General features: G+C 48.3%; 2 protein-coding genes across 4 annotated transcripts in view; one reads left to right on the top strand and one right to left on the bottom strand.

Annotated features, from left to right (window-relative positions):
- EZR (ezrin) overlaps positions 1 to 16,300 on the top strand; it is an 83,977-nt gene extending 67,677 nt beyond the window's left edge. The window contains exons 8-14 of the mRNA XM_038760609.1: positions 4,259 to 4,355; positions 7,300 to 7,463; positions 7,869 to 7,999; positions 10,833 to 10,993; positions 11,339 to 11,431; positions 13,333 to 13,584; positions 14,785 to 16,300. Coding sequence (XP_038616537.1) covers positions 4,259 to 4,355; positions 7,300 to 7,463; positions 7,869 to 7,999; positions 10,833 to 10,993; positions 11,339 to 11,431; positions 13,333 to 13,584; positions 14,785 to 14,949 — 1,063 coding nt within the window. The 3' untranslated portion in view covers positions 14,950 to 16,300. The remainder of the gene's footprint in view (positions 1 to 4,258; positions 4,356 to 7,299; positions 7,464 to 7,868; positions 8,000 to 10,832; positions 10,994 to 11,338; positions 11,432 to 13,332; positions 13,585 to 14,784) is intronic.
- Positions 16,301 to 16,339: 39 nt separating this feature from the next.
- Positions 16,340 to 24,890, bottom strand: part of SYTL3 (synaptotagmin like 3) — a 102,346-nt gene continuing 93,795 nt past the window's right edge. For all 3 annotated transcript variants that reach the window (XM_038760622.1, XM_038760631.1, XM_038760638.1), the window contains 3 exons: positions 22,062 to 22,176; positions 20,886 to 20,988; positions 16,340 to 17,078 (listed from right to left, as the gene is read on the bottom strand). In XM_038760622.1, coding sequence (XP_038616550.1) covers positions 17,063 to 17,078; positions 20,886 to 20,988; positions 22,062 to 22,176 — 234 coding nt within the window. In that variant the 3' untranslated portion in view covers positions 16,340 to 17,062. The remainder of the gene's footprint in view (positions 17,079 to 20,885; positions 20,989 to 22,061; positions 22,177 to 24,890) is intronic.

Genomic DNA, 24,890 nt, shown 5'->3' with positions numbered 1-24,890 from the left:
TATAAGGGGAGATAGGTATTAAAATAAATTGCCGGTAGGGGAAATAGTAGAGTATATGGATCTGTACCTAAGTGCTGTGGAGATGGAGTGAGTATCAAAGCGCTCAAGGGATACACAGCCAAGTGAAGCGTCAACATGGAGGGGAGGGTGGATAAGGGAAATGAGGGCTTAGTCAGGGAAGGCCTCTTGGAGGAGATGCAATTTGAGGAAGGTTTTGAATATGGGGAGAGTGGTGGATGGCTGGATATGAAGGGTGGGGGGGGATGGAGGCAAGGGGTCACAGCAGCGGGGTATAGGCGAGATCCCCAGCCAAGCCCACACATTAAGTTCTTCTAGTGCTAGCTTACTCACTGTGCCCTGGTCTCCTCTTTAATTCACTCATTCATTCAGTTGTATTAATTGAGTGCTTACTGTGTGCAGAGCACTGTACCAAGTGCTTGGGAAGTACAAGTCGGCAACATATAGAGATGGCCCCTATCCAACAATGGGCTCGCAGTCTAGAGGGGGGAGACAGAAAACAAAACAAAACATGTAGACAGGTGTCAAAATCGTCAGAACAAATAGAATTAAAGCTAGATGCACATCATTAACAAAATTAATAGAATAGTAAATATGTACAAGTAAAATAGAGTAATAAATCTGTACAAAAATATATACAAGTGCTGTGGGGAGGGGAAGGAGGTAGGGCATGAGGGATGGGGAGGGGGAGAGGGAAGAGGGGGCTCAGTCTGGGAAGGCCTCTTGGAGGAGGTGAGCTCTCAGTAGGGCTTTGAAGGGTGGAAGAGAGCTAGCTTGGCTCACTGCTGACCCTTTTCACGTCCTCCCCTTGCCCTGGAACTTCCTCCCCCTCCATATCTACCAGGCCACCACTCTCCCCACCTTCGAAGTACTACTAAAGTCACATCTTCTCTAAGAGACCTTCCACGATTAAGCCCCCAGCTCTCTTTCCCTTCTGGGTCATCTATGCACCTGAATCTGTGTCCTTTGGACATTTGATTTTCACCCCATCCTCAACCCCACAACGTTTATGTACCTATCCATGAATCATGTGTTATAAATTATCCATTTATATTAATATCTGCCTCCCCCTCTAGACTGTAAGCTCTTTGTGGGCAGGGGACATGTGTGCTAACTCTTGTAGGGTACCCTCCCAAGCTCTTAGTACAGTGCTGTGAACATAGCGCTCAAGAAAGACCATTGATTATTCGAGGTCCAGTGAGTAGATTGGTGTTGGAAGAGTAGAGTGTGTGGGTTGGATTGTAGGAGATCAGAGAGGTATCATAGGCGAGAGAGAGTTGATTAAGTCTCTCAGCAGGCAAGTGGCAGAGCTGGGATTAGAACCCAGGTCCTCTGAAGGTCCAGTGAGTAGATTGGTGTTGGAAGAGTAGAGTGTGTGGGTTGGATTGTAGGAGATCAGAGAGGTATCATAGGCGAGAGAGAGTTGATTAAGTCTCTCAGCAGGCAAGTGGCAGAGCTGGGATTAGAACCCAGGTCCTCTGACTCTTTGGCCTGTTCTCTTTCCACCAGGCCACGCTGCTTCCGGGGTAAAGTGTGAAGCTATGAGTATAGCACATTTATGAGCTCTCCACTAATGAAGCTTTTGGGGCTCCTAAACTCTGAAAACTTGAGGGTCTGGCCTGCCCGGTCCCCATACTTTTGGGGGGTGGAAAAAATGTTTCCCCAACACAGTTACCGTTACAGGACACGCACACTGCCTCTCTGTGAACGGCTGCAGTGTCCCGAATCTGCCGCCTTCCAGGTTTCAGCCTGGTCTGCCCATGCCACAGCAGGAAGCAAGATGAGAAGCAGCGTGGCCTAATGGCTAGAGCATGGGCCTGGGAATCAAAAGGACCTGGGTTCTAATTCTGACCCTGCTCCTTGTCTGCTGTATGACCGTGGTGGGCAAGTCATTTCACTTCCCTGTTGTATCAGTTACCTCACCTCTAACAAGGGGGACTAAGATAAAGCCCCATGTAGGGCAGGGACTGTGTCCAACCTGGTTAGCTTGTATCTACCCTAGTGCTTAGTACGGGGCCTGGCAATCAATCAATCAATCGTATTTATTGAGCGCTTACTGTGTGCTGAGCACTGTACTAAGCACTTGGGAAGTACAAGTTGGCAACATATAGAGACAGTCCCTACCCAACAGTGGGCTCACAGTCTAAAAGACTGGCACACAGTAAGTGCTTAACAAATACCTTAAAAAAAATAGAAGAAAAGGGAAGAGATTGGTATATATAGCCTCTCTGGTTTGGGTTTCGCCATTCTCATTTAAAGGGTGGTGAGGCCAAAATGAAGGACATACTAATGTGCATTGAGCCCATGCCTACAGCCCATTAATAATAATTTTGGTATTTGTTAAGCGCTTACTATTAGGTGGCAGACACTGTAGTAAACTCTGGGGTGGGTATAAGCAAATCAGATTGGACAGAGTCCCTGTGTCACGTGGGGCATTCTGTCTCAATCCCCATTTTACAGATGAGGTAACTGAAGCCTATAGAAGTGAAGTGACTTGCCGAAGGCCACATAGCCGACAAGTGGCGAAGCCGGGTTTTGAACCCAGGTCCTATTGACTCTCAGGCCCGTGCTCTACTGCTTAGCCTAGCACTGACCAACAGCATGAAGAACTGTCAGTCAGTTGATCATATGTATTGAGCACTTACTGTGTGCAGAGCACTGTAATAAGCGCTTGGGAGAGTCCAGTACAACAAAAAACAGACACGAGAAGAGGTTGAGAATGCCCATCTCCAACCGGGTCAGCTGTGTGCCAACCAGACCAAACTCAGCCTCACCAAACTCAGGCACCCCGGTCACCCGGTGCCCAGCAGGTCACTGGGGTGTCCACTGGTTTCTGGCTCTGACTTGGGGGTGATCTATAACCTTGAGTTCACTTCCTCTAAAAGGTATATTGACCCTGTAACATCCAAGGAGGAATTTGGGGCAAAGATGTTTCCCTAACTGGGAGTCATCTTTAATATCCCACATGCTTCTAGCTGCGGAGATACTTCTGTTCATTCCGCCGATCTTCCTAGCCTCAGAGTCACTTACCCCATGCCAATCTGTTGCCAGTCATTTAGCAGAGGAGTAGGGAATAGCCCTTTTTCCCTGTTAAACAACCAATCGATCATATTCATTGAGTGCTTTTTATGTGCAGTTGGGAGCCCTTGGGAGCGCATAATTCAGCAGACTTAGTAGACATGTTCCCTGCCCACGATGAGCTTATAATCCAGAGAAAGACGGAAAGTGAAAGCTAGGCCTCGGGAGTACTCTCAGGAGGATATTTAGGATTCCCATTTGTCAGGATTCCCAGAAAGTTGTCTGTGTGTGGTGGAAGGAGGAGAAATAGCATGCATCTAATAACCATGTGAAGCAAGGCTCCCAGTCTTCCTCTCCCAACATTCCCGGGAACCACCCTAATGTTGCTTAACCGGGCTGAAGGCCTGGTTTACCATAAGAAATAAATTGACCTTGAAATACCAATGCAGAATGGAAGACTGTCAGTGCAGCAGTTGTGGGGGTATTTATTGAACACCCCCTGGATACAGTGCACTGAACTAAGCGCTTGGGAAAGTGCAGTAGAAACACAAGGCATGTTCTCTGCCTCCGAGTTGCAGCCAGTCCTGGACGTGACACTCCCACCAGGACAGAAAAACCCAGAAAAAGACAGAAAAAGTCAGTCCATTTCCACCAAACCCCAGACAACTCAGACCCACCGTAGATCTTTCTGTTGGTGGCAAGTGGAGTCTTTTTCTCGTCAGTGATCATGTCGGTCAATCAAACCTATTTATTGAGCACTTACTACGAGCACAGCATTATACTAAGTGCTTGGGAGAGTACACTATAATAGAGTTGGTAGAAATTTTCCCTGCCCACAGCGAACTTAAAATCTAGAGTCTACCAACAGTCTCCAACATTACTGTATAAAGTCCACAGTGCAGTCTACCAACTCTATTGCATTGTACTCTCCCAGGCGCCAAGCGAATAAAGTGTTCTGCACACAGTAAATGCTCAATAAATACCATTGATTGTATTAGATTAACTTATGTCAAAACTGAAAAGCTGTGAGCAGGTTGATGCAATGCCCAACCCCACAGGTCACCACTGGTGACTGATAAAATGGGCTTCATTGGACACTTCTAACTGTGCCAGAAGGCTTTCATACTTCAGGGCCCGGCTGATGTAGTCAAATCCAATGACGGGGGTTGTGGGGGGTGTGCACGCGCAAGTGCATAGTTGACCATTTTGTTTCTTTTCTCAGGCTGACCCCAAAGATTGGCTTCCCCTGGAGTGAAATCAGAAACATTTCTTTCAATGACAAAAAGTTTGTCATCAAGCCGATTGACAAGAAGGCACCCGTAAGTACTTTTGGTATGAGTGCCATCCTGTTTCCCACCTCATCAGCAGAAGAGGGCCCCAAGATGAAGTTCCTCTTTGCCACTGGAAACACGCCTGATCAAATTCTGATCAGAGCACCTTAGGTTTCCGAGTCACTTGGATTCTTTGGTTGGTCACGGGGCTAACTCAGAAAGGCAAACACGGTTGGTCAGACCCACTCAGAACAGGCCACACAACTCTCCCAAAACAACTTTTCCCAAGTAGCGGCCTGGCACAGTGCAAAATCAGCATGTCCTCTTAGTGTAGTTATTGAAGGTATTTTCTTCGTTATTAAAAATGTTTCCTGCTGTTTTGAACTCCTGACTCCTTCGCAGGAGGCAGCTTAGATGGTTTAGTAAAATGAAATAGAGGTTCATTCCAGAGATTTCAGGAGAGTCCCTTTTCAAAACCTCACCAGATTCAGTAATGGAACAGCTGGGTTGTTTTGACTTCAAACTCCCCAGTTCTTGGCTGAGCATGCATTCAGGTTTCATTTAGCCAGTGGGCTCTCTGTTCCACAGGAAGATGAAACATGTGTTTCTACTTTTGGAGGCTTCTGTCTGGTGTCTAGCTGAAGTAACCAGTAGAAGTATTAAATCTCGACTGTGGGCAGAGTACCATGCGGAGCACCGGGTACACGGACACACAAGTAATAGAGAATTAGTTCCAGTACCTGGATCTTAGTTCTGAGGCCCGGACCGGGGTCAGTCAGCCCAGCATTTGCCTGGGGATGGGGGTGGGATCATAAGGTTGGGTGTTTTGTGCTCAGGGGTCAGGGGGTGTCAGGGTTGGGTCTGGGTGATTTAGAAGTCTCGGCAGCCCCTCTGCCGGTGGTATTCAGGGACGGTGTCCAATCCTTCCAAGCACCAGCCTGGGTTTCAGAAGGACCTGGGTTCTAATCTCAGCTCCGCCACGTGTCTGCTGTGTGACCTTGTGCAGTTCACTTCACTTCTCTGGGCCTCAGTTAGTTACCTCTTCTGTAAAATGGGGATTAAGATTGTGAGCCCCATGTGGGACAGGGACTGTGTCCAACCTGATTAGCTTGTATCTACTCCAGTGCTTAGAACAATGCTTGGCACATAGTAAGCGGTTAACAAATGCCACAATTATTATTATTATTATTCTTTCTCGGTGCTTAATACGTTTTTCATACACTAAGGACTTAATAACTATTATTGTTACCACTTGTACTGCCTTGGATCATGTTGCAGGCCTGAGGTGTTGTCCTGGGGGATGTGACGGGGTTTCCTCCCTAGCCGGCTGGGGCCCGGGGTCCTTCTGGCTTCCTCTGTCCAAGGATGTGTTGGTTGCTTGGAGACAGGGTGGGATGCAGAGAGGAGGCTGATAAGTCTTGGGTTCATTTTCATTTCTGGCTCATTGGTTGTAGATCATCGGAGAGGATTTATTCATTCATTCAATCGTAGTTATTGAGTGCTTACTGGAAAAATAACAGTAGTAATGATTATGGTATTTAAGTGCTTAGTCTGTGCCAAGCACCATTCTAAGTGCTGGGTTAGATACAAGCTAAGCAGGTTGTTCCACGTGGGGATCACAGTCTTAATCCCTATTTTACAGATGCGGTAACTGAGGCACAGAGAAGTTAAGTGACTTGCCCAAGGTCACACAGCAGATGTGGCAGAGCTGAGATTAGAACCCATGTCCTCTGGATACTAAGTCATGGTTTGCAGAGCACTGTACTAAGCACTTGGGAGAGCACAGTAGAACAGTAAACAGACTCATTCCCTGCCCACACTGAGCTTACAATCTAGAGAGACTGGTAGGTAGTGTGGTCAGTTGGCTTCCTGAGCCTGTTTCCGTAACATGGCGGGAAAGCCCAGACACCCAGTGGTATCTGTTGTGAAAGGTGGCATGCGTGGGGAATATATATCCCTGTTTGTCTCAGCTCCTCCACCTCCCTCGCCCTAGGGAGAGGAACTGGACCTAGCAGTGCAGGCTGCTTTTAAGGGCAGGTGGGAGGGTTCAGGACTGATCAGCCCCGGACCAACCCCAGGCCTGCGCCTTGGATTTTCTGAGCTGCAATTAGCTATCAAGTGGTGGTTTCATCTCGTTCCAAAACCAGGCTTTATGTTCAGCAAACATCCCCCAAACCACAGAGCCCTTTACAGAACAAATAGTTTATGCAAGCCTCAAAACTCGGTTGAGTTGGGGGCAGTTGGGAGGGGGGTCAGGAAGAGGCAGCATTGCCCCAGTGACCACCCTCCAGCCTGCTGGAAAGCAGCTGCACTCCTTGTCCTAGCAGGTGGGCGTTCTGGTATCAGTGCTAAGAGCCGGGGAAGGGGTGACCCCAAATAATCTACTACCTGCCCCACAGAGATGCAGAGCCCTTGCTGGTAGGGACAGTGGTTAAGGGAGCCAGGGAGTATACGTAGCCCTCTGTCCTTGGACGGGACCTGAAGCCCAGTGGGCACTGCTGGCTTCCCTACCTGGAAGCCAGGTAGCCTCTGGTCGGGGGGCCGGGGGAGGGGAAGACAACCACTTTCTGCCTTCACCGAGTGACCCGGGAAGCAGCATGGCCTAGCAGCAAGAGCATGGGGTTGGGAGTCAAAGGATATGGGTTCTAATCCTGGTTCCGCCATTTGCCTGCAACTCACTTCACTTCTCTGGGCCTCAGTTCCCTCATCTGTAAAATGGGGATTAAGAGCATTAGTCCCACGTGGGATAGCAACTGTGTCCAACCTGATTACCTTGTATGTACCCCTGTGCCTAGAACAGTGCTTGGCATATAGTAGGCGCTTAACAAATACTATTATTATTGTTATTATTATCATCATCATCCCAGCCCCCCTTGGTGGATGGGAGGAGCCTGCCCCTCTTCCTCCTGCCCCAAATGTGCTCCTTGTCCCAGAGAAGGCATGCCAGCCCTTAGCATGTGGCCCATAAACCCTTCTCTTCACTAATTCCTAGGATTTCGTCTTCTACGCGCCCCGCTTGCGCATCAACAAGAGGATCCTTCAGTTGTGCATGGGCAACCACGAGCTGTACATGCGCCGCCGGAAGCCGGACACCATCGAGGTGCAGCAGATGAAGGCGCAGGCGCGGGAGGAGAAGCACCAGAAGGAGCTGGAGAGGTGAGCTGGGCCGGTGAGACCCCGAGGACGAGCTCCTTCAGTGAGCCGGGCTCTTTACTGGGCACAGAAAGTCCCAGGCCCTATTCTCAGTTACCTACCTTTCTGATGAAGAGATTGGAACAGGTAGTTCCACTTCTCCCTGGGGGAATCTTCTCACCCTCTGGCTTAATGCAATAATGGGCATTTTGTCCCCTGCCCAGTCTAGAAAGCGAGAGACCACTGCCTTGCCGCCCAATCAGGTCAGGTTTCCCCGGGGAAGTGGACAGGGGGATGGACACCGAGGGCGGAAAGGGGTTTTGGATCAGATCTATCTATTCCCCCGCCCTGGATCCAGAGGAGGATGGGATCTCCGGGACCCCTACCTGTCTGTAATGAAGTCCGTATCCCTCCCCAAACCAAACACAGACAACAACTGGAAAATGAGAAGAAACGAAGGGAAACTGTCGAGAGAGAAAAGGAGCAGATGTTGCGCGAGAAGGAGGAACTGATGTTGAGGCTGCAGGACTACGAACAGAAAACGAAGAAAGCAGAGAAGGGTAAAGCACTCTTATTCCCTGGAGGTGGCAGGGAGGAAGCTGGGTGGTGTGAGATTCTGAGCCTTTTGTGCTTTTTTTGGGTTGGAGAGGAGGGTTTGTGCAGGGGTCGGAGAGAGAGAGAGAGAGAGAGTGAATGTGTGCGAGCGCGCATCCACATGCTTATTGCAGTCCACATAACCTAGAAGAAGGGGGAACAGGCACTTTTCAAGGAGAGCAGAAAGAATGATAGAAAAGCAGTAAGGGCCAGTGGAAAGATCACAGCCAAGAATCAGGAACTCTGGGTTTTAATCCCAGCTTTATTTATATTAATATCTGTCTCCCCCTCTAGTGTGTCACTTAGTATGGTGCTCTTCACACAGTAAGCACTCAATAAATATGATTGACTGACTGACAGCTTTGCCACCTGCCCTCTGGGTAACCTTGGGCAAGTTGCTTAACTTTTCTGTGTTCCCTCATCTGTAAAATGGGGATGAAATACCTGCTCTCCCTCCCCGCTTAGCCTGTGAGCTCTGTGTGGGACAGGGATCATGTCCCATCAGTCAGTGGTATTTATTGAGCCACTTAACGCTGTGCAAAGTGTCGTACTAAGTGTTTGGGAAAGTACAGTTTGATAGAGCTGGTAGATGCAATCCCTGCCCTTAGAAGTGTAGTATCTACAGGGGGAGACAGAACTTAAATTATAAATAAATAGATATAAGGATATTTACGTAAGTGCTGTGGGACTGGGGCGAGTATGAGAGTGATTAAGGGTAAGCTCATTGTGGGCAGGGAATGTGTCTGTTTATTGTTGTGTTGTGATCTCCCAAGCATTTAGCATCATGCTCTGCACACAGTAAGCTCTCACTAAATACAATTGAATGAATTAATGCAGAGGGGAGGGCAGATAGGGGAACGCAGGGCATATTCAGAGAAGGCGTTTTATGATTTTAAGAGGGCTTTGAAGGTGGGGAGAATGATAGACTGTCAAATGAAGAAGGGAGTTCCAGTCCTGAGGGTGGACTTGGACAAGGAGTCATCCGCGGGGTAGACGAGATTGAAGTACAGAGAGTAGTTTGGCATTAGACAAATGGAGTGTCTGGCTCGGATTCTAGTAGAAGATTAGCGAGGTAAGTAGCGGGGAGAGAGCTTGACTATGGGCCTTAAAGCCAATGGTAAGGAGTTTGTTTACTATGAAGGTGGATGAGCAACCACTGGAGGTTTTTGAGGAAGTGGGGAGCTGTGAACTGAATGGCTTTTCAGAAAAATGATCTGGGCAGCAGAGTAATGTACAGATTGGAGAGTGGAGAGACAGGGTGGTCAGTGAGGAGGCTGCCGCAGTCATCAAGGCGAGATAGAAGTGCTTGGATCTGTGTGGTAGCAGCTTGGATAAGGAGTGTGGAAGCAGCGTGGCTCAGTGGAAAGAGCTCCGGCTTTGGAGTCAGAGTTCATGGGTTCGAATCCCGGCTCCACCAATTGTCAGCTGTGTGACTTTGGGCAAGTCACTTAACTTCTCTGTGCCTCAGTTACCTCATCTGTAAAACGGGGATTAAGATTGTGAGTCCCCCATGGGACAACCTGATCACCTTGAAACCTCCCCAGCGCTTAGAACAGTGTTTTGCACATAGTAAGCGCTTAATAAATGCAATTAAAAAAAGAAAAAAAAAGGAGGATGGTGTGTATTCTAGAGATGTTGTGAAGGCAGAATCAACCGGATTTGGTGAAAGACCGAATATGCGGAATGAATGCAAGAGATGGGTCGAGGGTAATGCCTAAGTTTCGGGCTTGTGAGACAGGGAGGATGGCGGTCATGTCTACAGTGATGACAGGGTCACGGGGAGGACAGAGTTTGGCTGGGAAGATGAAGAGTTCAGTTTTGGACATGTTCAGTTTGAGGTGTCGGTGAGACATCCAAATAGAGATGATGTCCTGAAGGCAGGAGGAAATGCAAGACTACAGAGGAGGAGAGAGGTCAGGGACACGTAGGTAGATTTGGAAATCATGGGCATAGAGATGATCGTTGAAGCCATGGGAGAGAATGAGTTCTCCACGGGAGTGGGTGTAGACGGAGAATTGTGTTTCTCATTTATTCCAGCACTTGGCCCACAGTAGCCCTTAGCTGATATCACAATTATTATGAGTTAGAAGCTATCATGGCCACAGTTGGCTACAGTGTCGCTGAGTTCTGAAACATTGGAACTAACCAGCCCCCTTATTCGAGAGCAGGGACAAGGGTTGGCAGGCGTGGGCAAGAGACAGAGAGAGAGAGATATGTGGAAAAACACAGTTAGACCTCCTCTAGATTGTAAACTCGTTGTAGGCAGAGAATATGTCTACCAGCTCCGTTGAATTGTACTCTCAAGTGCTGAGTACAATCCTCTGCACACAGTAGACATTCACTAAATATGACTGATTGATTGAGCCAGTGGCTCTGGAGGGTGGGAACACATCTTGCTGCCACGACTTCTCTGGTCATTTGATTTTGCCCAAACCCCACAATACTTAGGTACATATCTTTAAATTATGTTATAAATTACTTATTTATTCATATTAATGTCTGCCTCCCCCGTACAGCAAGCCTGTTACAGAAAGGGAACATGTCTGCTAATTATGTTATGTTATATTGTACTCTTCCGAGAGTTAGGTACAGTGCTGTGCACATAGTAAGCGTTCCATAAATATAATTAATATATGGTAGTCTCCCAAGTGCTTAATACAGTGCTGTACACATAGTAAGCACTCAATAACTTTGATTGGAGAAGGAGCTGGCAGACAACAGCTTGCATGTTCCCCCCCCACCGCAAACTCCCCCATTGAGGCCACCATCCTTCAAGCCCATCCCCGCTTTTCTTCACAGAGCTCTCCGATCAGATCCAGAAGGCCATCCAGCTGGAGGAGGAGAGGAGACGCGCCCAAGAAGAGGCCGAGCGCCTGGAAGCTGATCGCATGGCCGCGCTCCGGGCCAAGGAGGAGCTGGAGAGACAGGCCGTGGATCAGATAAAGAGCCAGGAACAGCTGGTAGGAGCTGTCCGCTAAATTATAGAGGGGAAGGCAAAAAGCAACACCTGCAGCCCAGTCGTGTTTATCAGGGGCTTTGTTGGGCCATAGGCCCCAGGGGCTGGAGCTTAATGAGAAAAAGAGTGAAAATGGAATCAATCTTGCCCAGTGACACCTGAGCCGATCTCATCCGTGATACCAATGTGTGTGTTTGGGAGGGTGCCGGGTGGGGAGACATGGCCTGTTATGGGGCAACTGGTTCTCACTGTGGCAGCTCTTGACCAGAGTCCATCACCCTGGTCAGGAAGTTCACCTCTTCCATTGAAGCAGTTCTAGAGTTTCACTTTGTCTGCCCTCCTCCCGCAGGCCACGGAGCTGGCGGAATACACGGCTAAGATCGCTCTTCTGGAAGAAGCCAGGCGCCGCAAAGAAGATGAGGTGGAGGAATGGCAGCACAGGGTGAGTGTGGCTTTCTCTCTTTCTCCTCTCTCTCTCTCTCTCTCTCTCTCTTTCTCCTCCACAGCATCCACCTTGCCAGCAACTCCTGTGCCCAGTTCATGGTTGGAGCGTGGGTGGCCGAATGCTGGAGTGTGGGTATTGCAGGGCTGGGAGTTCCCCTTGAGGAAGCAGCAAGGCTTAGTGCCTAGAACAGGGGCCTGGGAGTTAGAAGGACCTGGGTTCCAATCCCTCATCTGCCACTTGTCTGCTGGGTGACCTTGAACAAGTCATTTCACTTTTATGTACCTCAGTTACCTCATCTTTAAAAGGGGATTAAGACTGTGAGCCCCATATGGGACAGGGACTGTGTCCAACCTGATTAACTTGTATCTACCCCAGCGCTTAGAACAGTGCTTGACACATAGTAAGCACTTAACAAATATTATTGTTATTACTATTATTGGATAGAGGGAGGGACGGGGACCATTCAGAGTTGCTGTCTTTGGCAGGACTACTAAGTAGACGTGATCACCACGCTGGGCTGTCGGAAATTACAGGATGGGTGGACAAATGGGGAACTTCGTGTGCTAGCCCCACCCCTTGGGGTCCTTGTTAATGATGATAATAATAAATAATAATAATGGTATTTTTCAAGTGCTTACTATGTACCAAGCACTGTTCTAATCATTGGGGTAGATACAAGGTCATCAGGTTGTCCCACAAGGGGCTCGCAGTCTTCATCCCCATTTTCCAGATGAGGGAACTGAGGCCCAGAAAAGTGAAGCGGCTTGCCCAAGGCCACCCAGCAGGCAAGCATTGGCGCTGAGGTTAGAACCCACGTCCTCTGACTCCCAAGCCCGTGCTTTTCCCGCAAAGCCACATTGTTCTTCTGAGTTTCGGGGGTGAAGAGAGCTTCCTCAGCAGTGAACCCAGGCAGTGTGGCCAGAGCTTGATGCCTGGTTTGGGCCTCATGGTCTCGAGCACTGTGGCCTGCTCCTGGGAGAATGATCTCCCTCACTCCCAGGCCCCCAAGGACCTCCCCCTCCAAAGCCCGGGTAGCACCTAAAGACTATGCTCATTGGGACCAGGGAAGGTGTCATCTAACTGTGTTTCATTGTAGTCTTCCAAGAGCTTCGTAAACTGCTGTGCTCACAGTAAGCACACACTTACTCTATATTCATTAATATCATTGACTGATTGATCAATTGACTGGGACCTAGAGCCCCAGCAGGATCCCTCGAGGAGGGCTTTTTGGCTGTCTTCTAGTCCATCAGTATTTATTGCGCCTGTACCATGTGCAGAGCACTGTACTGAGCAGTTGGGAGAGTACAATACAACAGAATTAGCAGATGTGTTCCCTGCCCCTAATTAGCTTACAGTCGAGATGGGGAGGCAGACATTAGTATGAATGAGTAAGTATAACATAGAATTTAAAGATTTCTAGGAAAACTCACTTCCTCCTGCCTCTCGTCGATAAAATGGGTATCGTCTGGAGCCGGGCCGCTGGGAACAGACCAGGATTGAAAATCTTGGAAATTTTAGAAGAGCAGTACATACCTCAGCAGTCCTAATTCATCCTGAGACTGACTTTGTTTCAGGTTGCCCCCTTCCCCTTTCCCTCATCATTACTCTGATGCTGGAAAAGTTGGGAAGTGCTGATAGATCCAAGAAAATGGTCTTCCAATTGTGGCATTAGTTAAGCGCCCAGCTCTGTACTCAGCGCTGGCCTAAATCCAAGGTAATGAGATGAAAAGCAGGACTGCGGCTGACCACTTAACCTTGTGGAAGGTAAGGGGAATGCTTAGGAAAGGGTCTCCTTCCTGAGGTGTGGTAAGAGGTTTTTCTTTATTCTGGAAACAAAATGTTTAACGGTGAGAGAGCCCAACCTAAACCCTCCCCCCCGGGGGCCATCTTTCCCAAAGGCCAAAGAAGCCCAGGACGACTTGGTGAAGACCAAGGAAGAGCTGCACCAGGTGATGACGGCTCCGCCGCCCCCACCCCCGCCCGTCTATGAGCCTGTGAACTACCATGTCCAAGAGAGCCTGCCGGAGGAGGAGATGGAGTCCCCGGACTACAGTGCTGAGTTCTCCAGCGAGGGCATCATGGACGATCGCAATGAAGAGAAGCGCATCACCGAAGCAGAGAAGAACGAGCGCGTGCAGAAGCAGCTGCTGGTGAGGGGCAGTGGGTGGGTGGGTGGGAATGTAAAGCGCTTAGAACAGTGCTTTGCACCTAGTAAGCGCTTAACAAGTACCATCATTATTATTATTATTAAAGGGGAGGAGGTATGCCCATCCTCCACTCTGTCAACTTCAGCAGTCATTGTGGACAAGGGAACGTGTCTGCCGACTCTGTTGTGTACTCACCCAAGTGCTCAGGACAGTGCTTTGCCTAGAGTAAGCGCGTAATAAATACCATTGAACGAATGATTGCTGGAAGTGGCTTGGCCTAGTGGATAGAGCAAAGGCATGGGAGTCAAGAGGACATGGGTTCTAATCCCAGCTCTTCTGCTTCTCTGCTCTATGGCCTCGGACAAGTCACTTCACATCTTTGGGCCTCAGTTGCCTCATCGGGAAAATGGGGATTAAGATTGTGAGTGCCAAGCACTGTTCTAAGCACTGGGGTAGTTACAGGGTCATCAGGTTGTCCCACGTGGGGCTCACAGTCTTCATCCCCATTTTCCAGATGAGGGAACTGAGGCCCAGAGAAGTGAAGTGGCTTGCCCAAGGGCACCCAGCAGACCAGTGGCAGAGCCAGAATTAGACCCATGTCCTCTGACTCCTAACCCCGTGCTCTTTCCACAAGGCCATGTTGTTCTTCTGAGGGTGGTGGGGGAGGAGAGCTTCCTCAGCAGTGAGCCCAGGCAAACGGGACAAGGACCACGTCGAACCTGACAACCTTGTATTTACCCCAGAGCTTAGTACAGTGCCTGGCACACCGTAAGCAATTAATAAATGCTTTGAATAAAAAAAAAGAATGATTGAAAAGCAAAATGGCCAAAGGGAAAAGAGCACAGGCTTGGGAGCCAGAGGACCTGGGTTCTAATCCCAGGTCAGCCACTTGCCTATTGTATCACCTTAGGCAAGTCACTTGTCCGTGCCTCAGTTTCCTCATCTGTAAAATGGGGGGAAGATTGTGAGCCCTGCAGGCAAGCCAATTATCTTGTATCTACTCCAGCACTTAGTACAGTGCCTGGCACTTACTGAGCATTTAACAAATATCATTTAAAAAAAAAATTCAGTAGCATTTGAGCACTCACTGTGGGCAGAGAGCGTTTGACAAAAAACAAAGGCACGGCTCTCCTCTCTCGGGTTAGCGCAACTCTCCTGGGAATCTGCCTCGATCTGATCGTGTCCTGTTTCTTCCCCGGCCAGACTCTTACCCAGGAGTTATCGCAAGCCAGAGATGAGAATAAGAGGACCCACAACGACCTCATCCACAATGAGAACATGCGGCAAGGCCGGGACAAGTATAAGACCCTGAGGCAGATCCGCCAGGGGAACACCAAGCAGCGGATCGATGAGTTTGAAGCTATGTAAACGGTATGCCCCTGGGCAGCTAGGGAGGGTAGTGTCTATGGGAAAAGGCAGAGCGGTAGTTTAGAACCACATTGACTTTGAGGAGTCACTGTATGACACAACCTGTTCAGTATATATATATTTTTTTGGAGTATTTTCTAAATCTTAGAACCGTCCACCTCCCCCATTAATGGTCCTCCAGTTCCTTTGGCTAAAGGGCCATAGTTATTGCTCACTGGGAATCTTTGGGGAGAAGCGGGAGTGGGGAATCTCTTCCCATCTGTCTCCGAGTGCCAAAAAGGCCCAATGGGTGTCTGGCATCCCTCATCCCTGTTGGGGCTTGGAGCAGTAGCCGGCCCCCCGGAGTAAGGAAAACTTTTGTGTCTGCGGAGGGATGTGCCCTTCAAGATGGTGTGGGTGATGTGGGCAGTGAAATCAGCCAAAACCAACCATGCTGTGACTGTGTTCGGTGCCATCCTTTTTTTTTTTTTTTTAAGTACCTTGTGTAAGTAGATTTAAAAACGCCCAACTCTCGTTTTTTACTGGATAAAATGCAAGACAAGGATGCACCAACCATTCTGGGGGGATCTAAAGGATGGCAACAATTTAGAAAAAGGCTGGTCCCTTAAAACCATAGGGTGGGGTTATCTTTCCTCCAGTTTCATTCCTCTTGCAATGATCACATGGAAGAAATAGAGGACATTCTTTGATCCTTTTTTTCCCCCATAAAGCCTAGGTGAATAATACTTTGTTGGACTTCTTATCTAAGACCTATGAACACTCAGTATGTATTACTCCAGCTTAATTAATGATCAGCTGTAGAGTAGTATTTATATACATAAGTGATAAATATGGGTTATAATGCTAGTTTTAAAAAGGGAAAGTTTTGTTCTGTATATTTTGTTACCTTTTACAGAATAAAGGAATTACAATGTAAAACACTTGCATAAGCAAGATCCATAATCAGAGGCATGGTGCCAGCAATAATGAAATTGATTACTTGCTCAAAAAAAATCACATTTGTAATGTTTTTTAATTGAGTGTTATTGTTGCTTGTGATAAAGTATATACACCCCTCTTCCTTCAGCCTTTTCTAACCGCTTCTAATTTTTTAAAAAACAATGTTTGATTGAATAACGTTTCAGACTCCAGCCATGAAGGGACCGTCTAAAGCTGTGTTGATCAACTCTGTATTCTGTCACAGAGAGCAGTGTGTTCTAGTACCTTTCTCCTCCCCACCTCTGAAGGGCCATGAGGACGTCAGCTCTGCTCCTCCTCCTCCTTCTCCTCGCTGCTCCTTCCTTTAAGTTAAACCTTTGTCTGCAGATGAATTGTGCAACCCTGCGTAGAAAATAAAAGTTCTGCAAGGTGATTCAAAGCATTGGATTTTTAATTGAATGTTGGGAATCCCTAAGTGTAACGCACAAATAAAATATTGCAGTAGGGCTGGGCCTGGGGTCTCTCTGAAAAGAGCTCTCTAGAGTAGGGCCTATTCAGGTTGAAAGTTTTGCCTTTAGAAGAGGTACTTTTCAATCCGGTATTTCACTGTGAAATGTTTATTAGAGTGCTGCCTCTCCACAAGTAGCCTCCTCGGAATGTGTTTGCTCAGATTTTCCCTGTGCAAACTGAGCTCTGAGGGACAGTCAGCCCCTGCTGAGTGAGCGCTAAAACTCCAGGGATGAAAGACCCGGTGGCTTTTAAGGAAAAAGAACAGATTACATCACTCGTAATTACTTAACTTATTTCTTTACACAGCACTTACCCTCAATTTAACTTATTAGATACGAGCGGATATACATTAAATAGATCATTGGCGACATCGAATGGCCATAGTATGTTTTCCCAAGTGAAACGTTTGGGAGGGGAGAGAGGGACAGAAGATGGGTGCTTCCACTCGATGATCTGTTGGCTGTGGGCCATTTGAGTCTCTGACTGGCCCTGGCAGAGATGAAGCCCCTCCTCTGCCTTCTGCTAGGTAAGACCAACTGCCTTTTTTCCCCAGTGGCCCCGAAGCTGCGTGGAATAAGTGAAGCCCTTGATTTAATGCAGTATAACAGTAATATGTGTCCACACGGATTGGGGCGGGCAAGTGTTTTTTGCCACTTTTGATTGTGCGTAGGGGGGGTCCGATCTGTCAGCTGGTTCCTCCTCTGTAAATTGAAAGAAAAGCACAGAGTACTGTTATCAAGACACTTGATACTTTCAATTTTCTTATTCACTGTTTGGCCCTGGCTTCATTTAATTTCTCATGTTTTTCTTAATGGTATTTAAGTAGTTACTATGTGTCAGGTGCTGTATTAAGGCTGGAGGAGATACAAACTCATCAGGTTGACACAGTTCCTGTCCCATATGGGGCTCACAGTCCTAACCCCCATTTTACAGATGAGGTAACTGAGGCTCAGAGGAATTAAGTGACTTGCCCAAGGCCACCCAGCAGACAAGCGGTGGAGCTGGGATTAGAACCCATGATCTTCTGACTTTCAGGTTTTAACACAAAAGCCCAAAGCAGCATGGCCTAGTGGGCAGAGCCCAGGCCTGGCAGTCGGAAGGACCTGGGTTCTGATCCCAGCACTGCCACCTGTGTACTGGTGACCTTGGGCAAGTCTTCTCTGTGCTTAGTTACCTCATCTGTAAAATGGGAATCAACCCTGAGTCCTGTGTAGGACAGGGACTGTGTCCAACCTAACGATCTTGTACCCACGTCAGTGCTTTGTATAGTGCCTGGCACATAGTAGGCACTTAGCAAATACTGTTAAAAAAATGTCTAGTTTCTCAGCCTATCACCTAGTTAAAAGCATCTTTGGCATAAAGCAACAGATGGACTTCAATTAAGAAAGGGGCAACTCCAGCCCTTTGATTCTGGTCAGGAGCTTGCTGGGCAGGAGTGTCATAGAGGTAGGCCACGGGGGCTGGGGGAAGCCCAGACTTGTCAGTCTTAGGGGATGGTTGGGGGAAGGGGGAAAACGTGAAAATTTCCACTGGGACAAGAATTTGCAAAAAAAAGCAAATCCAGCTTGCTCCAGTTAAGTGGCACTAGACCAAATGGCTTGCTAGTGGCCACGTGCCAATATTCCACCACCGTGGTTTCTAGGGGATGGGGACTTCTCTATAAGAAATAATCCTCTAGATCTAGCAAATTTTGCCATAGACCAAGGTCCGCTTCTAGGACAAAGGAAATGTCAGTTAAATCCTACTCGGAAGAACGCTCAAATTGAAATGGCTTGAATATTTTGAAGTATTACCTCCCCAGCAGTAGGTACTGAGCTCCTTAACACCACTGCTCAAAGAAGCTTCCCCAATGCAAACCCCTTCCACTAAAATCTGATGGAGATCCAGGCGGGGCTGCGGTTAAGCATTTACTCTATGTAGAGCACTGTTGTAAGCGCTGGGGTAGATACAAGTTAATCAGGTTGGGCACAGTCCTGTCTCCCGGTAAAAATCAGGGTGACAACCAGCTTCTAATCCCCGTTTTACCGATGAGGTGTGGTCCATCCCCGATAAAGGGGAATAACCAACAACAGTGCTAATATACGAAGGGCTTACCTGGCCTCCCACCCAGCCAGGCGGTCATTCGCTCCAAAGGTGACTTGGTGCCACTCTGAATGGGCCTGCTGCAGGTGGGAAGGGGATCACGCCTCTGAAGATGAAGTAGTGCTTCCACTGAGGGCAGGCTTGCTACTTTGGCAAGGGAGATTACGACCAACTCTTGCTGGCCAGGAAGAGGGACATAGCCACCCGAAAGAAAACGAAACGCACCCTTCATGTAGTCCGGTCCCACAAACGTCGTCACCCAGCACAGCCTCCTGACCCCTCTCTGGGGACACTGGGAGTACTGAGCCTTAGTGTCAACGGTGAACCCTTTTTTTTGATTTTATGGTATTTAAGTACTTACTGTGTACCGGGCACTGTTATAACCACTGGGATAGATACAGAGTAATCAGATTGGCTGCACTAAGTCCCCCATGTGGCTTAGGGCATTAATCCCTTACAGATGACAGAACTGAGGCCCAGAGAAATGAAGTGACTTGCCCACAGTCACAAGGCAGACAGGTGGCAGAGGTGGCATTAGAACCTAGGCCCTTCTGACTCCCAGGACTTCAGTTGGTGTCCTGGTTCTACCAGTGACAGGAGCTTGAGATAAAAATCAGGTGAAATAGGGTACAGTAATTGCCGATGGTGGTAAAGATCAACCTGCTCCTAACTCTATGGAAAGATGATCTAGCAGAGAAATCATTTTTGGTAGAATAAAGGGAGTGAGGCGGCGGTTGTTTCAGAAGCACCTCAGCTGGGTACAGAGACCATATCTAATTGCCACCTGTGCAGCCTCTCCCCAGCACTTAGTACAGTGCTCTGCACATGATCAGGGCTTAATTATACTACTACTACTACTGATGATTATTCCATTTTTTCAGGGACGACCACACCTTGTCTGTAGAATGGGGATTACTTCGACCGGGAGCCTGCCATGTGGGACAGGGACTGTATCCAATCTGATTAATTTGTAGCTACCCCAGCGCTTAGAACAATGCTAGACACAGAGTAAATGCTTGAGAAGCAGTGTGGCCTAGTGGATAGAGCACAGGCCGGGGAGTCGGAAGGACCTGGGTTCTAATACCACCTCTGCCACTTGTCTGCTGTTTGACCTTGGGCAAGTCACTTAACTTCTCTGGGCCTCAGTTAACTCATCTGAAAATAGGTTGAGACTGTGAGCACCATGTGAGACGTGGACTGTGTCCAAACTGACTGACTTGTATTTACCCCAGTGCTTAATACTTTTAGACTGTGAGCCCACTGTTGGGTAGGGACTGTCTCTATATGTTACCAACTTGTACTTCCCAAGTGCTTAGTACAGTGCTCTGCACACAGTAAGCGCTCAATAAATACGATTGATTAATACAGTACCTGGCACATAGTAAGCACTTAAATACCATAACAAGAATAATGCCTCGTGCAGCAGCCTGCCTGAGAGGTGAATTCGGATACACATTTCCTTCCCTGTTGCTGTGATTTGGAAATTTGGCATTTCAGGGCAAATTAAATTAAAGTTTACTTGAGCCTGGAAAATAACCAGCTGAGTAGCAACATATGACAGAGGTGGTGAAAATGGTGTTGATTGGCTTCATTTTACTGTTTGTTAACCCCACTCAGAGGTTAGTCAGTGAGTTGAGCTCATAGTTTCAATACTTACTGACAGGCAGTTACATTTGGTTACAGGGGAAGGGAAATTTAAATTTGGAATAAGTCTTCTAAATAGCATCCATATGTACCCAGAGCCCTTCCAGTGTTTGGGATCAACAAGGTTTTAATTTATACTTCCCGCTGCAAAGCATACCATCACTAATGGTATGAGTACTTACTGTGTGCAGAGTACTAAGTGCTTAGAGGAGTACAATACAACAGAGAAGCAGTGTGGCCTTGTGAATAGAGCCCGGGACTGTTCTAATCCCACCTCCTCCATTTGTCTGCTCTGGTACCTCGGGCAAGTCACTCAACTTCTCTACACCTCAGTACCTCATCTGTAAAATGAGGATTATGGTCATTAGCCCCATGTGTGACAGGGACTATGTCCAACCTGATTAGTTCATACCTACCCCAGTGCTTAGAACAGTGCCTGACACATAGTAAATGTCTAACAAATACTATCATTATCATCATTGTTAATATTAATAATAACAGAGCCTGTCATTACAGCAAAAGGAAATGAGGGAACATGTCTACCAAATCTGAACTCTCCCAAGCACTTAGTACAGTGCTGTACACATAGTAGATGCTCAATTAATACCAGTCAGTCAGTCGTATGTATTTATTGAGCACTGTGTGCAGAGCACTGTCCTAAGATCTGGTGAGGGTACAATATAACACATTACCTGTCCACAATGAGCTTAGTCTAGGCGGTGATGGAATGATAAGATGAAAATCATGAAATCATAGCATTCAAATCATTGTTGCATACATACCCCTTAAGTGAGTTTAGAGTACATTCGGACCTCGTGGGTACATTCCTGGCACCTAGGGTCACCAGGCACAGTTGTCCATCGGGAGGGGGTGGGCGGTCACTTCCTATGAGAGAAATCAAGACCGACTGTGAGGAGCCACTCATTCTCATCAAAGACTTGTCATCCTGACCCTCGCTCTGCCTGAGATGCAATGATCGAAGCTGTCAATGATCGAAGCTGTTTCCCAGGACACCGGTCCAGGTCGCGGAATCCTTCCCCACACTGCCCACCCATCCCAGCGCTGGACAGCCTGAGAGTTCTGGGGGACGTAAGGCAGAGCAGAGCCAATGGGTGATTCCAAAGGCCCCAATACGCAGACCGTTGCTCCCTCTCTTAATATACCTTTCTGGAGAGATATTTAAGTACATACATGATCACATATGGATCGGCATTTTAAGAAGGCAAATTCTAATGAAAATGCAAGCATACAACTGCATATCATGATATTCACATCATCATGCATTTAACATCAATATGGGAGAAATTTAAATTATAAATGTAACCATTTTATACACAACTTTACCATTTATTCTATTAAGGGGTGCCAGAACTGGGTCAGACATTCACAGGGGAGGGGCCCCAAAAAAGATTGTCACTAGGCCCCCCTACTAACTCATTCAAAGGGCTCCACTGTGATTTCTGAATATAGAAACCAGGGTAGTTCAGGGATTCCTACTACACCAACCACTCAAGATGGGGAAAACATGGATGGGGGGCAGAGCGGGGAACCGGAACCCTGACAGAATGGGAATCGGTTCAGCTGCCCTGCCTGCACACACAGCCCAAGCGGACTTGGGTACTTGGGAGGTGCAGCTTCACAAGGAAAGAGGAGAAGAATTTCTGAGTGGGACAGACATGATGCCTGACCAACTGCCACTGTAACTGGGCCCTTTCTCAGGCTGACTGGGAGACCGGATGACCAGGGAACACAAGAAACACTGAAACAAGGTGAGAGTGCACTGGTCTGGACCTGTTCCATTCATTCAATTGTATTTATTGAGCACTTACTGTGTGCAGAGCACTGTACTAAGTGCTTGGAAAATACAATTCAGGCCCTGCTTCCATCTCTCCTGGTCCCCCCTCCCCGGTAGGCAGGCTAATCCCTGGGGGGGCAAGGGGTGTCAGGGGGGTTCCTACCTCCTGGCCCTTGCTTCTCAGATCGGGACTTGCTGCCCATAGCCAGGGTGATCGGTTTCGCCCATGGAGTCAGCTGTCCGGGATAACGATCTGGGTCGTCGTTACACCTCTCAGCCTGAGGGAGACAAAGAGGCCGCTTACACAGGGACTTCCCGAATTCTCCGAAGAGGCAACTATGCTCCTCATCCCACTCCCCACAGATATCCCCCCCCCCCCCCCAAGTCATCAGGGGCCCCAGCAGCTGAAGCAGAGGGTGCAACAGAACTTCATCTTCTAAAGGTGGATGTGGGGGCTGTATCTGTGGTTAGGGAGTTGCACCCACTCCTCATTTCTCGGCTGAAAAACATGATGGGTTGGGTGTGTGGGTGTTGAGGAGATTAGAAAGGCCCAAAAACCTGGACAGTGGATTGGGAACAGCACAGCACTGAGGCTCCTGGCATAATCGTGGCTTCACAGGATGCCTCCCTTCTAGAAGATAGAGAAGCAGCATGGCCTAGTGGATACAGCACAGGCCTAGGAGTCAACAGGACCTGAGTTCTAGTCCTGGCTCTGCCACCTGTCTACTCTGTGACCTTCGGCAACTCACTTTGCTTTTCTCTGCCTCCATTCCCTCATCTGTAATATGGGGCTTAAGACTGAGGCCCCAGTTGGGACATGGACTGGATCCAACCTGATTAACTTGTATCTACTCCAGCACATAGTACAGTGCCTAGCACATAGTAAGCGCTTAACAAATACCATTTTTTTTTAAAAAAGTAGCTACCATGGCATAATATATCTCACAATGGCCTAATTCCACAGTACAAAATGAGTCGGCAGAGAGGGGTGACCAAGGAAATAAAATTGCCTTTCCCTGAGAAGGGGAGGTAAGTGAGACCTGGACTGGGCCGAGCACACTCCAGCGATAGCAGGCGGGAGTCCCCTGGATCAGCCTCTTCCAGGTCAATGGCTGCCTCGGGGAAGAAAGATGACGTAGCTGGCATGGGAAGGCAGGGAAGCTCCATTTTCCTCACCAAACAGTCATAAGCAAATGGGCAAACAACATGAAGCCAACCAGGGGCTTGTAGGCTGGGCCTGTGGTATAGGAGGATTGATTAACCAGGCCTGGCTGTCCTGGGCAATGCCAGACCCTCCTGCTATTCCTGTGTGCTCCCTGAGGATGTCGGGGGCGGGAAGTACAAGTGAAGCATTTTTTGTTGGGGGTGGGGGTGGAACTTGTGGAAGGACGGGTCTTGAAAAGGCTTATGGGACATGGGGAAAAGAAGAGAGTCAAGCTAGGATTTGGGGGACTTGATTGGTCCACCCTCCCTGGCTTCAACCTCCTTCCTGCATCTGCTCAAGATGGATGGCAGTAGAAGGGAGCCCGCCTGAGGAAAATGGTCAGAGTGAGCAGATGCATGATTCAGGTCACTAAGAGTTTCTGGGCGTGAGGCCTCTCTGCCGTTCGACTTGAAGCCATTAGGTCACTGGAATGGTTTCCAAAGAGACGCAGGCTTGACCGGCAGCTGCCCTGGAAGAGGCTTGCTTCAATCAATGGTATTTATTGAGTGCTTAATGTATGCACAGCACTGTACAAAGCACTTGAGAGAGTATAATAAAACAATTAGAAGACATGTTCCCTGACCAGAATGAACTTACAGTCTAGAGTGGGAGACAGACATTAATATGAATAAATATTTTATAATATATAATTTAAAACTATGTACATAAGTGCTGTGGGGTTGGGGGCTGGGTGAACATCAAACGTCTAAAGGTCACATATCCAAGTCTAGATGATGCAGAAGGGAGCTGGGGAAAGAGGGGTTAATCGGGGAATACTCTTTTTTTATGGTAATTGTTAAGCTCTTACTATGTGCCACACACTGTTCTAAGCACTGGAGTAGATACAAAGTAATCAGGCTGGACAGAGTCTTTGTCCCACCTGGGGCTCACAGTATCAACCTCCCTTTTACAAATGGGGTAACTGAGGCACAGAGAAGTTAAGTGAATTGGCCAAGGTCACTCAGCAGACAAGTGGCAGAGTCAAGATTAGAACCGAGGCCCATACTCTATCCACTAGACCTTGCTGCTCCTGGAAATGTGACCTTAATGATGCTTTAAAGGTGGAGAGAGTAGTATTCTGATGTACATGGAGGGGGAAGGAGTTCCAGGCTAGGGGAAGGATTGGAAAAGGGGTCAGCAGCAAGATAGACAAGATCAGGGCATAGTGAGTAAATTGGTTCTAGAGGCGCAGGGTGTGTGGGCTGGGCTGTAGTAGAAGATTAGTGAGGTGAGGTAGGAGGGGCTGAGCTGATTTAAAGCCAATAGATGGTAAGGAGTTTCTGTTTGGTGAGGAGGTAGATGGGCAGCCACTGGAGATTCTTGAGGAATGGGGAGACCTGGACTGAACGTTTTTGTTGATAAATGATGTGGGCAGCAGCAGGTTCAAAAAGAGGGAAGATTTGCTGGCAACAAGAGCAGCTGGCTAACTCCCTGGCATGGAGACAGACACAATCTGTGCAACCCTTTTGCTGCCAGGAACACTCCCTGAGCCCCTGGCAGAGTTTCCTATCACCACCCCCCCGCCACCCTCCTTCCAAGAGTGGACGCCCAAGCTGGCCCGGGCCTGACCCCGAGAGATCCCAGCCAGGGCCGCGGGCTGAGGTGAAGAGACTGATGGTGTGAGGTGAGAGGGAAGCCAAGGCCACCCCGGCTTCTCACTATCAAATGGGAGCTCAGTACAGAGGGGAACGAGTCCCTGTCCTGGACCCTGGACTGGGAGGGCGATGCTCGGCCTGCCCCGCTCCCTGCTGGCTTCTCCGGGCCCCATAATCCCTCAAGAATGCCCTG

Source organism: Tachyglossus aculeatus, chromosome 2 (genome assembly GCF_015852505.1).
Source record: "Tachyglossus aculeatus isolate mTacAcu1 chromosome 2, mTacAcu1.pri, whole genome shotgun sequence".
NCBI lineage: Eukaryota > Metazoa > Chordata > Mammalia > Monotremata > Tachyglossidae > Tachyglossus > Tachyglossus aculeatus.
This window is presented reverse-complemented; position numbering and strand designations above follow the sequence as displayed.